At 47.1% G+C, this 16,827-nt stretch overlaps 3 protein-coding genes across 3 annotated transcripts; 2 read left to right on the top strand and 1 right to left on the bottom strand.

The window, feature by feature from the left end:
- Positions 1-4,493: 4,493 nt before the first annotated feature.
- AO090138000188 (putative protein kinase) lies at positions 4,494-5,991 on the top strand (the record flags this gene model as incomplete). The annotated part of the gene is made up of 5 exons (XM_001825632.3): positions 4,494-4,738; positions 4,807-5,141; positions 5,201-5,502; positions 5,565-5,730; positions 5,795-5,991. The coding sequence occupies 5 exons, from the start codon at positions 4,494-4,496 to the stop codon at positions 5,989-5,991; spliced, it is 1,245 nt and encodes a 414-aa protein (XP_001825684.1).
- Positions 5,992-10,217: 4,226 nt separating this feature from the next.
- AO090138000190 (uncharacterized protein) lies at positions 10,218-10,703 on the top strand (the record flags this gene model as incomplete). The annotated part of the gene is made up of 2 exons (XM_023238496.1): positions 10,218-10,275; positions 10,312-10,703. The coding sequence occupies 2 exons, from the start codon at positions 10,218-10,220 to the stop codon at positions 10,701-10,703; spliced, it is 450 nt and encodes a 149-aa protein (XP_023093300.1).
- A 5,233-nt stretch (positions 10,704-15,936) lies between these two features.
- Positions 15,937-16,698, bottom strand: AO090138000192 (uncharacterized protein; the record flags this gene model as incomplete). Its single annotated transcript, XM_023238495.1, has 1 exon — positions 15,937-16,698. The coding sequence occupies one exon, from the start codon at positions 16,696-16,698 to the stop codon at positions 15,937-15,939; it is 762 nt and encodes a 253-aa protein (XP_023093301.1).
- Positions 16,699-16,827: the final 129 nt, after the last annotated feature.

Raw genomic sequence — 16,827 nt, 5'->3', positions numbered from 1 at the left:
CTTGTCACAGAATCGGCTTGACTGCCTGGTGGCTGCACGGGCATTGAGCGAGGGCCATCGAACAGGGTATCTGGTGTACTCGTTCAGCCAGCGGAGAATCCTAATAGTGAAGAAATGACTTACCGGCCTTTGCAGCCCAGTTACTGTTTTGTTCAGCTGATGGGAATGCCATGCTGTCATTACAGTCAGAGCGACCATGGATATGCTCTCCGTCAGACGCCGCTTGTCCTCTACTCTCGCCTGCATGCCCTACACCTGGTAAGTTCTTTGTCAATCGTAGAGCACGGTCCAAAATACCTAGGCGTATGTTCTGTACGGCGCTCTTCGTGTCCTCCACCAACGAGGAAACGGCTGAGGCGCATTCACCGTGGGTTGATCGCTGCACCGCCATCTCCTAGGATGGAGACCCTCCCGCCAAAGCGGTTGGTGCGGCTGACCCGGAATGTCCTAAAGTCAAATGTGTCTGGCTGTCATGGCACACAGAGCTCAGTGAGCGATGGCTGGGCGTTTCCGGGATGGTATCACCATCCGCGTCATCCCGTCCACTGGCCCTGTCATCCTCGCAATCAATGAGGATGGGCCTACTCACCGAACCCAACATAGAATAGTCTTGTGGCCTTTCAATGGAGGTTCGACATTTGTGTCCGAAGCCTTTTCGCCATTCACGGGTAGGGCTTGTCATTATGTACGTACAGGATGATGTGGGAAGCAGCTCTTGGATGTGGAATGTGGAAGTTGCAGGCCAGTTAATCTCAGAGTGGGGGACTGGACTCCTTTTATACCCTTCTGGCCCCCTTTCCACCCAGCGTGACATGGCATGGTTGCAGTAACTGTTACTCGCACTGCGCATCCGGGACATCCAACAAGCAGCAATTGGCCAGGCAGTGCTCCTTTGTGTCACGGGCAGTGCTGCGGACATGGTATCATCAGCTTTGAACAATTTCATTTGTGACAATTGGCACTGGGCACCGCTACCGCGGACTAGCTCAGCCTCCGCGCTCCCCAGGGTTAAGAGCAATCATAGCAATATTGCATGACCGCAACAGGTTGGGTTTCGCGAGGGTAACTAGTCAGATGGTATGCCAATCCACTTCACAATGGTATAGACCAACACAGATTAGCATTCTCTAAAAGTAAACGTGTGGGATATGGTATCATACGGGGAGTGCCGATGGTGAATGTGTAGATCTGGATGAGGCGTATCAGCGCGAACCGGGATTCTAGGTTATGTTCGATCCATGTCAGAATGGTAACTCAACTTATGGGAACTAAGTCAACAAAGGAGAGATCAGACCCGGCTCGTATTGAAGTAAGCCTGGGTCAGCCTGGGTCAGCCTGTATTTATAAGGAAATAAAGAAAAGGTCTAAGGAAAAGATGAGCCTGCCAGGTGATTTGGCAGCCCGGGCTCTTTCTTTTGCGGAGGGTTGTGGCTGATATCCATCGAAGACATGAAGACCTGGTCATACATTATCGTGGGTACTGTATTTCGTAAACCATAAACCACAGCCAAGGGCCATCCCATTTGCAGAAGGCCGGCTGATAATGCGGCGACATTCCAGGACACGATGCCCATGAGGTCTACAGAACCCCCAGTGAACTGTCAGCAATCATGTCGCGTTCTCACATGTACCACCTAAGGGTCAGACTGGCGCGAAATGACATCCGGCGAAAGCAATCCGAGGGCCACATAACAGGACGCGGCACAGTACTATGGTAATTGGCTGCAGGGCTGGTGGCAACCGACTTGATGTTTTGCAGGATGGGCCGGCACCCTCGAGCTGCCAGGCGGTCGATCAAGAAAAGAGAGTGGTTCAACTTGACAGCAGACCTAGGCCAGGAACAGGAAGGCAGCACATGGAATAAAGTATGACATGGTTAGATAAAAACACAGTCAATACACTATACGGTACACGAAGAATCTAACATGTTGGCAGTCGGTACAAAGAGAACAAAACTATCATAGGAACCAACAGCGGAACAACAAGGTGAGGAATAAACAATCACACGATGATAACGTCACCCTTATAGAAGAACGCAACACAATAATGCGAAAACAATATGCAAATTGAAAAGCCTTTTGAGGGTCAGGTAGACTACCAAGAGTCAAGCTAGGATAAGCATTTATGAGGAGAGAAAAGACGATGATTTCCAGATAGGCCGGCGGGAACGTCGGGCTTTATATATATTCCAAACCTTTCTCCCATGTAGCCGTCCCTTCCACTGCCCGGTCTTTGACACGCTGCTGAACGATATTGGAAACACTGGTGCTACGCGACATAATATAGAAATCACTGTTGAGGGGCATTGATGTCTTCTTCCTAGGGCTACGGCTTCATTGATCAAAAAAGGGGCAGTAAAACCCAACACGGCAATGCCATTGGACACGTTAACATGAAATGGAGACTATGGAGAGTCTGAGTGGATACAAAACCTGCAGCGAAGGGGGACATGGGGCAAGCCTCCAGGCGATCCTCTGCAGCGCTCCATAGCGCTCCTCAGCGACCGTCACTATTCCCCACCTGTCATGATCCACGGAGTGAGGGCCCCCTTAGGGCAGTAAAAATGCTAACATGAAACGGAGACCACGAAGTTGTCGGTGGATCACACAACCACCACTCCCCACCCTAGTCATGATTCGTTGAGGTTTCCTTCGGACTGGGCCCAGATCCCCGTCTCCCTTCAAGACAGCGACCCTCATGAAGTCTCCCACCAGATCGATGTTAGATTAGGTAAGTGGTCCTGAATCAGGACGACTATAAACTGGGTCCCAACCGCGCCTAGTTACGGCTACACTATCGCGAAAGCATTCAAGAAACGCTCATCCTGCCATATTCGAGTTGTATTAAAACACATCTACCTACCTCAGACTCGGTTTGGGAGCGCTGAGATAGATCGGTCAGAATCTCTTGTGCCAGCAAAATTTGTTGGAGCCGTCGTCTACAGGTCGCTGAAGTTACGATATCTGAAACACGACCACTGTTATGCTGAAGCTTAAAGTAATTCTGATTGGTTTATAGTTGCGACCAAAATATAACTAGCGCCGAATTCTTGGTCATCTAGCGAATCATTTCTGCGAAACCGCTGAAGCGCTGTACACAAAAATAGAATTCTCTAACCAAATATAGACTAGCTCCGTTGCTCTGAAGCCCTCATCCTGCAAGTGCGCAAGATCGATAAATGGTACCCAGTCGATTGTTCAACTCCACCTAAATCACCCCGCCTGATAGCAGCTGGTGTAAGGGCGTGCTTAAGCCTCATGCCCGGAGGATGTCGAGTATTCGCGCTTGTCGCCCTTCTTGATGGTACCGGTACCATCGGCATATATGTGGTGGGTTCGAGGCCGAGTACCGTCAGCGGGGGCGATTCGGGCGCTGATAATCAGCGCTTTATCGTTGCGGTTGAAGTGAGACTGGTGAACCGGGCTGCTGCCATCGTTACGATGTCTATCAAATCATTCATGAGTCGAAACCTTAACAAGAATCCTGGTGCACCTACAAAATCTCGATAGAGTCAATTTTGCCGACCTTCTAGGCCAGGATTAGTAAAGAGCTCGGTAGCATTTGCGAAGACATACCGCTACAGCACCGTTCTCTGCATAACGCTCAGCAGCCTCCTTGAAAACTGGGGGCAGTAATTCCTTGTTGTACCCTAACCATCTTGCAAGGCTCTGCCGAGCAGTAGAGAAAGCTCTAGACATGGTGGTAATGGGTTGATATGCGAGGATTGGCTGAAGTTAATTGCAATAGGATAAAAGAGGAGATTTGTGAATCTTTAACCAAAGTTGCTCGCAGAGGAGTGGCAGGCTTTTTTATATCAATATATGCTATGCCCCTGGTTCATCTGGCGTAAGGTACGGTGCCAAAGGGGGGCAACTATGCAAAGCCACTGATAGAACGACGGTGCTATAATTGGCTAATGGGTTAAGTATAGGTACCCAAAATCAGCCAGCGCGTAAGACCAGATATCGACGGCAACCGAAAGCCAATAATGCGTGTTCTGTACGCCGCCTGAGCGCTCTCTGAAAAATGTTACCGCCGACATAACCCTGGTTTTGCCAACCAGAAAAAAATAGAAAGCCCGCCCATTAGTGCTGGCGGCTAAACCTCAGCCCCTGTTGGTTCTGCAGTGTTTCATGCAAATCATCTATCTGCGATGGCCTTGGATATCCAATAGAGCTTCACACTAAAATGATAACTGATGCACAAATAAGAGTTGGGACATGGAACTATGTGGGGTGATAGTGCTCGCCCCGCAGAGGCACCCTGTTGTAGTCGTCATGTTCCCCCTTCCATCCTCAGACAGCGAGCGGTTGAGGCCACTTGTTTTGAGCCTTGGCAGAGCTGAGCCACGTGACTACGTGAATATCACACGGTCGCGCCTTTCCTGTTCTTCATCGCCCACCTCGTGGCCATCAACACTTGAATCAACACTGTATGTTGTTCGCATTTATGCTACTATTTGTGTCGGAGGTTTGTGTCCTTGACTTTTGACAATGCTGCCGTCGCTTCTACGCTCCTTACCGCGGTTTGGACGGACGTGGAAGCCCCTCAACTTCTCCAACCCAAACTTCACCCGGGTCCCAGTGGGCCAGAAAATTGAAGAAGAGACCTTGCCAGATTATATCGCTTCCCGGTATTATCCTGCTCGAATAGGAGAAATCTTCCAGGGCCGGTATCAGATTGTGGGAAAACTAGGATTCGGAGCTAGCTCCACAGTGTGGCTTGCGCGGGACATGAAGTAAGTAACCCATTCCACCCGCGGACGAGGTCATCGCGAATCGGCCTGCTCACAGACTCAAATCATAGCCACTGTGGGTATGTTACCATCAAGATCTTTATTAAATCTGCCTCTATGGGGCAGCAATTGGATGATGAGCTCCGGATGTATAAGCGCATCGAGAGAGGCTCGAAAAATCATCCTGGTCGCAGCGCTGTTCGGTCGTTACTAGACTCCTTTGATGTTGATGGGCCCGAGGACAAACATCGGTGTCTCGTTCATCCTCCATTATGGGAAAGCGTGCTCACATTTCTGCACCGCAACCCGGTACAGAGGCTACCTTCACCAGTTCTGGCGTTTGTGTTGAAGCGCTTATTTTTGGCACTGGACTACCTTCATACGGAGTGCCACATTATCCACACTGGTATATACCCCAGCTTTGTTTCCCCTTCTTCTATTATATGCTTACCTGTAAACTACTAGACATCAAAGCCGACAATATCATGTTCGGCATTGCCGATGACTCAGTCTTCCGAGACTTTACGGAAGATGAGCTCCAGAACCCTTGCCCCAGGAAAGAGCTGGATGGAAGGACCATCTATGTGTCCCGGGAGCTTAGGATGCCCCGAGAATGGGGCGCGCCGGTTCTATGTGACTTTGGCTCGGCCATACCCGGTGGTATAGAGCACTTAGAAGATATTCAACCTAATATCTATCGCGCGCCGGAGGTGATACTGGAGGTCCCATGGACGTATAGTGTTGATATATGGAATGTGGGATGTATGGTAAGGATACTAAGCCAAGTAGCACTGGTCGCAATTTTCTGACGTCTTGCGTTTCCTCACAGATTTGGAACATCTTTGAGGGCGGATCTTTGTTCACCGGCTGTGACCCAGAATTTCAGGCATATCGGAGTCGGGCTCACCTTGCTGAGATTATAAGGCTTCTTGGACCTCCCCCACCCAGTCTTCTAGCCCGAGCCAAGCTCCGACATAAATTCTTTTCTGATGACAGTAAGCCAATATCCATACTCTGGAGTGAATTCCTATATCCGCTCATTGCGTATAATTCCTATAGATGACTTTGGCGCCAAATTTCTGCTAGAAGATCGGATTCTGCTTGAACAGAGGGAAACGAATCTTGAAGGACAGGACAAGGCCCAATTCTTACGCCTAATACAAAAGATGTTACAGTGGGAGCCAGAGAAGCGTAGCTCTGCTAAGGAGCTGCAAGAGGACGAGTGGATCTGTAAGAAACTCGAGAGTACGCATTAAAGTTTTCGGCGTCGGGTATTTTATTTCCGTCCCGCCTCCCATGTGACCGTTCCTTCCACTTCCCTGGTCTTCCACACGCTGCTGGGCGATACTTGAAACACTGGAGCTACGCGAAATGATATAGAAATCACTGTTTGAGGGGCATGGATGTCTACCTCCGTGGCAATACGACTCAGAAGGAGTATCTTAGGGCTGCGGCTCCTTTGATCAAGAAGAGGCAGTAAACCCAATACGGCAATGTCATTGGACACGCTAACTTAAAATGGAGACTGAGGGCCTGAGTGGATACGAAACCCGCAGTGAAGAAACCATGGGGCAGCCTCCGGGCGATCCCCAGCTCTCCTCACCGACTTGTCACTATTCCCCATCCGTCATGATCCACGGGGTGAGGCCCCCTCCAGGGCAGCAAACACGGTAACGTGAAACGGAGACTACGAAGGGGTCGGTGGATCCCACAACCACAATGCCCCCACTCTAATCACGATTCGTTGAGGAGGGTTCATATGATACAACCCTGATTAGGCTTAGGGTACTTCGTGATCAACCACAATTGTTATTCGATAGCGACATTGTTTAGAAGTCATGTTCCTTAGCTCCAAGTATGACAAATCATTCATCCCTGTATACTACAACCAATAAGACGGGTACACGTAGTTCGAGATACAGACCAGCAAATAAAATACTTATATATAAGACTGGCCTCATCCTCGTTCAATCCAGCCACTTCAAATCACTATCACTCCAATTGTCCTTCATAATACATCACCATCAAAAAAGGGTCCGCCCTCACCTCAAATGCCCAAGCACAGAAGTTTTATATCTTGAACTCAAGATTTCTAGCAGAGGTACTTTGTTTTATCTGGGCGTTCGGTTTGTGGCACTAATAACAATCCTAGAAGTGCACCCACAATCGGTTCATTCATACCGCATATACCATAGATGGATAATCACCGGGACAAGGAGGGGAACTCAACTCCTAGAATAAATATAACCAGACGCGCACTTGAGTGTATGCTTTTATTCAGTACCCTGGGTTGTATTCAACTATATATCAAAGACTGGTTCTTTATGGAGGGGAACTATGAACCTCTTTATACCGTATGCTGTACCGCGTCTAACTCTACAATAATGTATTTCTACTTGAGATATAGGTAGTCGTGAAGTTACCTCTAAGCATATTGCTAAGAATGCATTCGGGAACTTGGAATGGCCATTTGCTCTCGTTTCTATAATCTTTTCGACTCTTCATATTCATACCCTGGGCTAGCCCTCCTTAGTCGTCCTGATCATCCGTCCGCCTGATTCCGAGAGGAACACGAGTTAACGCCTAACTTCAAAGGCCTACTGTGAGCTTTGCTATCTTTAGTAACCGTGCATGGGCGGAGTCAGCAACGGAGCCGCCGTAAGATTCAGCTGTTCCTAAAGGCTTAGGAATACTTCCAGGAGTGCGACGCAGATATTCCCTTATCAATTTGATTAAGACATAACGGCAAGATTGTCTTTTTCAATTCGGACGGGTGCTGGTCATCTGCGAAAGAGTAGCTGGTAGGTGGATATATTAACCCTGTTAGACGTCAAGGCTCTAACCAACTTCGGCAACGTCCTATTCGAAGCCTGAACAGGTCACTTGGCAGGGAATTACAATTCGATATAAGTCCTAAGTATTTAGCACAAACTCGAAACTAAAAGAGAGAGTTATATAGCAGTATTACCCCATTGATAGGTTAAACAGGTGTATCAGGTCTCGTGAGTTCCAGGGATGATGGTTGTGGGCATCTGCAGGGGAGATATCCAGGATGATGGCGCGTCCACCAATCACTGTCTTGGTCATCGAAAATTATGGAATACAACATCAATTGAAAGGCACAATTGAAGCTTTTTATCACTGCAGTCCATAATACAGTGTCTGACTATTGTAGAGGACACCATGATTTGACAACTGAGACTCAGCCTACCATGAACTCATAATATTACTGAACATTTCAATTCACCCCGTGGAAAAGAACTAAGCAAGGAAAAGGTAAGAATGAAGGGTGCCTTGGAACTCTTCCCCATTCTTACTTATTTGTGCATGTTCGCTGAACTAGTTGCTTCAGATTAAAAGATATTTTACGCCGAAGTTAAAGTGATTCTGATTGGTTTATATGAGCTACCAAGGTGCTCCTAGCACCGGATTCTTGGTCATCTGACGAGTCATTTCCGCGAAACCGCTGAAGCGCTGCAGACAAAAATAGAATGGTCTAACCAAATAGAAACTAGTTCCTTTGCTATGGTCTAGCCCTCACAATTGTATCCTAAGTCGTCCTGGGTCAGGCAACCGGAGATGATGGCGAACGCTCCTCGAGCTGGGGTATGATATCCTCCATTGTCTGATGGATTGGAAGGGGATAGGAAAATGCCTATGGAGTGAGTTAGATAGTGTAGAAATGCACTATTACGATGCGTACCAAGCTCGGGAGTGTCTTTAACCACTCCTGCGATGACGAATCGAAAATATACGCCTGACCGGTTTTCCGGATCCTAATTGCGACAACCTCGTCGGATTCGCACTCCAGGCTGAATTTTGCGGCTTTCTTGAAGAGGTCACGCTTACGTCGCTGACGTTGTTGTGATTTTGCTCGACTGCTCTCTGAGTAACGCTTTTTGCTCCAGGAAGATTTCTTAACGTTCGTAGACATTTCGTGTTTCGCAAACGTGGTGCCGTATAGTATTATTTCTCAGGCCCAGCAGTCGTGCGATTGAGAGTGCTTAAGTATTATTGCCTTGGGATCTGGTCACACTAATGTTGACCCAGAGGGACGTACGCCGCTAGCCATACGGCCGATCTGAGCTGAAGCCCCAGTGAAAGATCGGACCGGGGCTTTAAGCCGAAATCAGCCATAGGCTCTGGTCTGATCACCTAGAAAGTCGGAGGGGGTGGAGCAGAGGCCCAATGTGGTAGGCCCCGATACCGATGACCTGTGCAGTAAGATCGAGTGCGAAGGTCTAGTGATATAGTCCCAGAAGCGCCAGATCCCGCGCTGCGGACCGACTTCATCGCAGGACACCGGTCGTACGACCACCATGGAGGGAGGACCACCAACTGGCGTCCATGGCGGGTGCCAGGCCCAGACAGTCGTCTGCCCACACGTTTGCGGCCCTTTTCGTCTCCCGACCGCCCCAATGTATGAGACAATCGCCCGGCAATTTTGCCATGGATGATCAACCGTGGCCTTCCGTGAGGGCGAGAGACCCTCAGGGCTGCAAATAAATTAACCAGATCTGTTAACCATGGCATACCGTAGGATCGACATCCCCATATGCCAAGAAAGCCCGCAGGGCATTATAGCTTCTGTAAATCTCGGTAGGGTATCTTGGAGTCTATGATAAATGTAGACCTTCATGGGTTCAATATTTCCCTGGGGCTAAAGCGACCGCAGGTTGTGATAATTTTGATAGAAACGTGGCGTTCCACAAGGGCAAAACTTTCCTGCGGATACTATCTTCACACGATACTTTTAAGTCTATAAAAGAGTGGCTCTACATAGGGTTGAACGGCCCATAGGCTTGAAATTCCCATAGGGTGTTCGCGAATATATAAAAACGTGGCTTACCATACGGCCTATATCTCCATGCGCCTAAATTAACCATAGGGGTCTGACAGTTCCTCGGAATTGTGGTGTTCCACAGGGCTAGAGACTCCATACGTTCCCACCGCCCCCAGGATGTTCATGGCTACGAAGAAGTGTGGTTCCCCGCGAGGATTAGCCATCCACATGCCAAGAATCCTCGTGGGGCGCTTGTTATGTTGCACAACATGGCGCTTCACGGGGAGAAATTTCCCCTAAGGCCGAAACTGTCACAGGGTGTGCAGAAATCGTAAAAGTGTGGCTCACCACGGGAAAGCATGGCCCGCCACATGGTCTTGAACACCGTGCGCCTAAAATAACCGCAAGGAACGCTATATTTGGAAAAATTATGGCTCCTCACCGAGCGCGTAATCAATTTGTTTTTATTGTGGTGTACCACGAGGCTCAAAATATCCTATGCTTTGATTAGATTGCCCTCGTATCTTATCTGGCAACAGCTACACGAACGGCGTCAGTTTCCATTGTATATTATGGCGTTCCACAAGACTTATCGTACCATAAGGCGGTGCGGATATTGTTCTTCGTTGAGCTTGGAAAGCTACATAATCAAAAGCCTGAGGTAGTGACTACCATAATTATGCAAATAAAGTGGCTAAGATGCATGTAGAGCTGGATACAGGCATTTACACCAACAATTCTTTCTTGCTTATATTTGGTAGGGAATAATAACTTCAGAGCAAAAACCAATGAGTCAGTGGATACACACCCGTCAGTGCAAACACACCTGCCAGTGCAAACACACTCGCCAGTGCAAACACACTCGCCAGTGCAAACACACCCGTCAGTGCAAACACACTCGTCAGTGCAAACACACTCGTCAGTGCAAACACACCCGTCAGTGCAAACACACCCGTCAGTGCAAACACACCTGCCAGTGCAAACACACTCGCCAGTGCAAACACACCCGTCAGTGCAAACACACTCGTCAGTGCAAACACACCCGTCAGTGCAAACACACCCGTCAGTGCAAACACACCCGTCAGTGCAAACACACTCGTCAGTGCAAACACACCCGTCAGTGCAAACACAAATTGGAGTACAGTATTAATCAAAACTGGCCGCAAATTCTCGAGCACTTTCTAGGAGTATGATATACCTACAAATCCAAATATATGAGTATGTGTTGGTTTGCGATATTATGTTTGCGGGATAATCACCTTGTGTTTTATTATTTTTAACACAATTAAACGTGTACAAGGTAACTCTGCACGTAAAATAGCTGTAGGTGTGATCACACTCTAATTAGCTACTACTAGCCCAGCTTTCAAAGCCAAGTCTAATCTACACGGCAGTTCCGCCTCAGGCGCCACAATAGCTCGTATATATATCTCCATATTTACAAGAATTGGCCACTACTGAAGGACAATTGTTATCTGTATGACAAAGTGATACTTTGTTACCGGCTCTGTAACTAATTAGAGGCCCAAATATTCCATTGTCCGGCACAATATTGTTTCTTTAAGATTCATACTGGGCGGCCAATTCTTGCCAAGTAAGCTGCTTAGGCTTCGGATAGTGTGTCGCCTACAAGAGATGGGTTATTACCGCTACTGTCTCTCAGGCTTAAGATGATACCTACCAACTGTTCTTCCGGAAAAGGCCAGTCACTGTCTGACTTGAAGAAAACAACCTGGCCATTATGCTTCAAACGGATCATTAGGCAGATGTCTGCGTCGCATTCCCGACAGTATTCAAAAGCTTTCAGGAACAAATGAACCCTCCGTCGGTTCCGCTGTTGACATTTAGCTTTAAGACTGTCCGATCGCCGGCGCCGGATAGTTCTTTTCTTGATAGCCATGATGGTCAAAATGAGTGATAAAAGTGAAAGCAGGCATATGAGGTGCGGCTACGTCTGGCTTTAATAGCGCGGAGGAGAAAAATCCTTGTATCTTTGGTTCTTTGAATTTCTTTGATGTGAACCAAAAGCGCCGATTAAGGGGTAGTAAGGATATTGAACTGTGGTGGCCGCTTAAGGTACTCACCCTCCGAGGGTGAGTACTTGCTGCTAGCCTGCTGCGTAAGAGCATATCCCGATTAGCGTGAGGGGGCACTCTAGTCCTGGACAGGCCGCTTATCAAAGCATGGGCCCGGCAAAGTTGCTAGGTTCTGGTCAATGGTTGTTCTCTTTACTTAGCGTTATGGCTGCTTTGTTGGCCTTCCTAGTCGCCCGCCCGGGTGTTCTTTGAGCAAACGCGAGACGCTAATTCCACCAATCATTGATATCTGATCTAACCGCTCTAAGACTAAAGTGCTTCCTTTATGTTTCACTTGCGTTCCATGTGCTTCTCAATAGGCTTTCCGATGACAACCAGGATACACACAAACCATCAAAAGGTGACCAGACTCGCTTGACACAGAATCATTATGGAGAAGAGAATACAAGACATAAATTGAGTACCTAATGGACTATGACAAAAAGATAACCAGGACTTAAGCTCGTACATGTCTAGGTTTTACAACTGAGCTTTGTCGAACGTAGTAGTATTTACTGTTTAAAGTTAGCTGCTGGCCAAGCGATGAGCTTTATTTACGACTACCAGGGTCGACCTGAGTATCCTCCCGAGTCGCCAAATTTTAGGAAATATTTGAAAGGCTACTTTATATGGGGAAACGAAATGCCGAGAGGAACATACATGGTCTATTTAAGTTTTCCTTTTTATTAAAAGGAAATGTGATCAATATGACGTCAGCCACTCTGACAGCAGATAAGAGGCGGATGAGAAAACGACAGAATATCTCAAAGGATATAAGCAAGACGGATGTATTATTCTCCGTTCCCATTCGCAATCTGTACCTTTTATTGTCATGTTTCTTTCTTTCTTCTTGGACGCATGCAACCCAGATCCGCTTCCTAACCCCACAATTGGGACATTTGATCATGCTCCAATCTTCTTTGCACAAACGTGAGATATTTTTTCCCAAAGGGGAAGAGGATTTCAGCGTATAAAGAGATTCGGATATTTCAACGTTGTGCTGGTGCCAAGAATGACAAAGAAGAAACCTGGAAGGATTTGTAAGATGAATATTACCCATACCTATAACGCTACAGTTTGCTTTCTTTGTCCCACCGTGGCCCTAGTCTTTGTTTGCTGGATGCATAATTAACGTCTGTATTTTGGAAATGGCAAACCTGTGTAACACAACAGAGCAGGAACAGAAAGAGTCTCTCTTATAAAGAGAATGTGAAGCTGGTCTCGTGAATTATATTTATTATTTTTCATCTCCGTCCTGAGTTATATTTTTCCCCACCTACACACGACTAGCATCAGATCAGTGCGAACGTTTTCAATGACTAGTCCTGCAGCCCCACTCAGAACACTTCTGCCTGCAGTATGTCGCAGCCCTCATAAGCCTCCTACCCCCGTTCACCATGTCGAACGAAGGTCAAAGCGGCGGAGTCTAGCTTGCTCATCGTGTCAACGAAAGAAAGTAAAGGTATGTAATATCTCATAATATGTGCGTTTAAGCATTACTCATATTCTAAAGTGCAGTGGCCCTCCTCCCTGTGAAGCATGCGCTGCAACGAATAGCGAGTGTTTTTTCGAGCCTCTAACAGACAAACGGCGAAGATTGACACGAAAGGCTTTGGAGAAAGACATGGAAAGCTATCGACATGTATCCATGTACTTAATCAGTATCCTGCGTTCTGGGAAGGAAGATGCTGTGAACAATCTAGTAAAGGAGATTCAGAAAGCCTCATCCCTTGATTCTGCTCTTGCAGATCTGCAGTCATTAATTTCTCGGGAGAAGAGCTGATTCCTCTTGCTCTGTTGAAAATCAAACTGTGTTTAGGTTCACCTTTTTACTCCAATAGCATCTCGAATAGGAGTCGTGTTCTGTTTGATTTGCCACTGAGTTACATCATATTTACCTGCTTTTTGTTGGCTACACATGACTAAGAATGAGCGGTAAAGACAACAAATCTTATCGTTTCTTAACCTAGGGATATGCGGTTGAGTCGCTGTAATCGATCGGGTCGATCGCATGTGTCAGACAGCTCAGTCTTAATCGGTTGTTCATGAAACTTCGATTCCTAACTGGGGATATGGATAGGTACGATATTAACACGCAAGGGAGGCCCTCTAACTGTAAATAATTCTACAGTATATAGTGTTATCAGTACAGATGCATGATCGTCTGAAAATCCTCCTTGGTTACCTTCGAAAAAGTAAAAGATTCTCCCTACCGGGACACGTTAGTAGGTGACTAAGCTATCTGCGGGTAAAGTGAAAGGCCAGCCATTCCTAAATTCGAATTCTAGATGCTAAGAAATATTTTGTTTTCATACAAAATTGCTGACGAGAGCCGGGTTGTCTAACTGGGGGGCTAACTCTTGGGTATTTCATCGCATATGGCCGGCAGTCCTACTTCGACGGCAGTCCTACCCTTTTACAGAAGGTTGTCAATGCGTAATCTGTCCAAGTAGGGATTTTAACATGTAGATTGCTTTGTTCACAGTTATATAGAGTTCAGCATACGGAAAATCAATACCGTGTATGATCTTTGTTTGTTTTCATATGTATTTTCTATGTGACCTTAAAAGTAGTAAGGTAATATGCAGAGGGGGGATAATACTATTCACACACACACACACACACACACACACACATATATATATATTAAGAAAAGAAAAAAAAGGAAGAGAGAGAGAGAAAGAAGGGAGAAGAATTCTGACCATACTTTGCTAACTTAAAACATGTGGCCCGATACCAAAAACTGTGGTCTCTGGCGCTTAATATAGAATTGATGGCAACATCCCCGTGTGTCCTACAACAACTGAAAGTCCCACGTACATATATTAAGATTCATATTGATTACGTTGAGGCTCCACGTGACGACCAAAACAAACTATGCGACACCGACGATTGGATAGTGCTAGATCAAGGCGCCAACAAAGGGGCCGACGGAAGATTCAGCTGTTCCTAAAAGCATATGAATACTGCCAGGAGTGCGACGCAGTTATTTCTTTGACAATTCGATTGAGGCATAGCGGCGAGATTGTCTTCTTTGATTCCGACAGATCCTGGCCTCCGTCAAAAGAGCAACTGGTAGGTGGATCCATTAGCCCTGTCAGACGTCTAGAAACTAACCAACTTAGGCAACGTACTATCCAAGGCCCAAACAGGTCACTTCGCAGGAAATTGCGGCTCGATATAAGTCCTAAGCATTTAACACAAACCCGAGCGCTTATGTTACACAGCATACTTCTTTTATCTCCTCAAAACATGACGTATAGACTTCGGCAGAACCCAACCCAACTGTTACCCCTGGGTATTCGTCCTAGGACTCTGCGACCAGTTAGCTATCTTGGTTAGGTGCGACTTACCTCGATGACGAGAATCCACTAGCGATCGACGACGAACGTGTGACCACAAGGTCCGAGAGTGCGGCAGTGATGAACAAAGATGCGATACAATATTAGTCCAAGGTTGACGTATACTCAATTGTTGAATAGTGCGAACGAGTTGAGCTGGTGACGATTCTTGAATGTGGCTATCAAGTAACTGAGTAGATTGATCACGAAGAACTAAACTAAGTACATGAATGAAAAACATGGTCTCATGCATGAAGTATGGAATCTTGATTTGGCTTATGGGAGTGAGAACGCTGCGAGATGACGTCTGATTAGATCAAGAGCTGCTAAATCCAATTGAATTTAAGGCGGAAAGTGTAAATGTCCTTCTGGCAGATGAATAAAATGAGATGTATTTGCGCTGGCAGATAGCATAACCAAGCGTCCTTCCACGGACCCCTCAAAAGCCGCTTTTGGATTTAGTGTGTATTCTGTCACTGTCGCCAATCAGGCCAAGATTGAGATCAAACTAGGGCTACCGTCGAATCTCAGTTGCTGGTCTGCCGCGAAGTCTTGGCTGTTTTAAAATACACTTCAAGCCGCTGTATGTTTCACGTTTCATGTGCTTCTCAATCAATAGGCTTTCCATGACAACCGACATAGACGCAGGCCATCATAACTGGCCAAACCTGCCTCTCAAGGAATGATTACGGAAATGAGCGCACAGGGTAGAATTGAAGATCTAATAGCGTAGGATAATGAGATGATGCAGTCCTTGCTTCCGTAATTGGCATCCAATACTTTAATAGAACAGATGGAAGTTTGAAGTATCGGCCAAGGGAATTCGGCAGGAGTGGGGGGTATTTTCCGTTGATCAACGTGTTGCCTTGATTCTCCTGCTATGGCTTCAGGTTAGATGTTTCTATTTAAATACATCTTGACGGATAAAAACAGCTTGTACTATACAATAAAATCAGGGAATCGTCAAACATCGTTGAGGGTTGCTTGGATGACAATCTGTTCCTACGGCATGTATATAGCTTGTTGACATTCTCGTGCAAGCTTCCCTTGGGTGGACCCTCGCACAACCGTTCCGTGGCATGTCTCTGCGTGATTTAAAAGTGTAGCTTTCTGCTCCAGCTGCTCCATCCCACAAATATTACACTCAACCCCGTTGGCTGGCCAGGGAGTGTTGACATGTTTTCGTAGAAAATGTTTTGTCAGTGAACCAGCTGTTGCGTATTCCTTGATCCGGTCTATGAGCGCGAGATTGGGATTCCCCACACAGAGAAAGCAAATTCGGGGTCGCTGTCCTGGGGTTCTGATCCGAACAGATTCTATTGCTTGTCGCAGAGCTATCTCGGTCTCGTCTTCCATCACGTGCTGTTGCCGTTTGGCAGGAGCACAATAATTGTCAGCATCGGGCAGGGGTCGGCGGCAAGGTTGAGTTCGAGATATAGGCCGCCCCTCTCCCACCGGGCAGAAGGCAATCATCGCATTAATTGCGTTGATTCGGCGCTGATATTCTGCTTCAAGTGTAGCACCGGGAATGGTTAGTACAGCATCGATCACCATCAGATGCTGTGGAGGCATGAAGCCCGTGTGCTCTAGAGTGTCCATCACCTTGGTGTCGACGAGCTTCCCTGAAAGTTGCCGTTCAAGGTCAATCACAGGTTGCTCGTTCCTGTATCGCTCCAGATTCTCTCGGATGCGTCGGTTCCGCTGTCGCTGTTTCTCATTCCGCAGTTCCCGCACAGCTTTGTTATACTTCCGCTTTGCTTCCATCGCTCGATCATGGAGATGATCCAGCTTGGCTTTTAGATGATGGTGATGTTGGGGAACGGCCCCTTCAACATCATGGCCATGGGATGATTGATATGCCGCAGTGGCACGATCCAACTTTACTTTGCGGTC

The sequence above is a fragment of the Aspergillus oryzae genome, chromosome 6 (genome assembly GCF_000184455.2).
Source record: "Aspergillus oryzae RIB40 DNA, chromosome 6".
Lineage (NCBI taxonomy): Eukaryota > Fungi > Ascomycota > Eurotiomycetes > Eurotiales > Aspergillaceae > Aspergillus > Aspergillus oryzae.
Note: the sequence above shows the minus strand (reverse complement) of the source record. Positions and strands in the feature narration are given on the sequence as shown.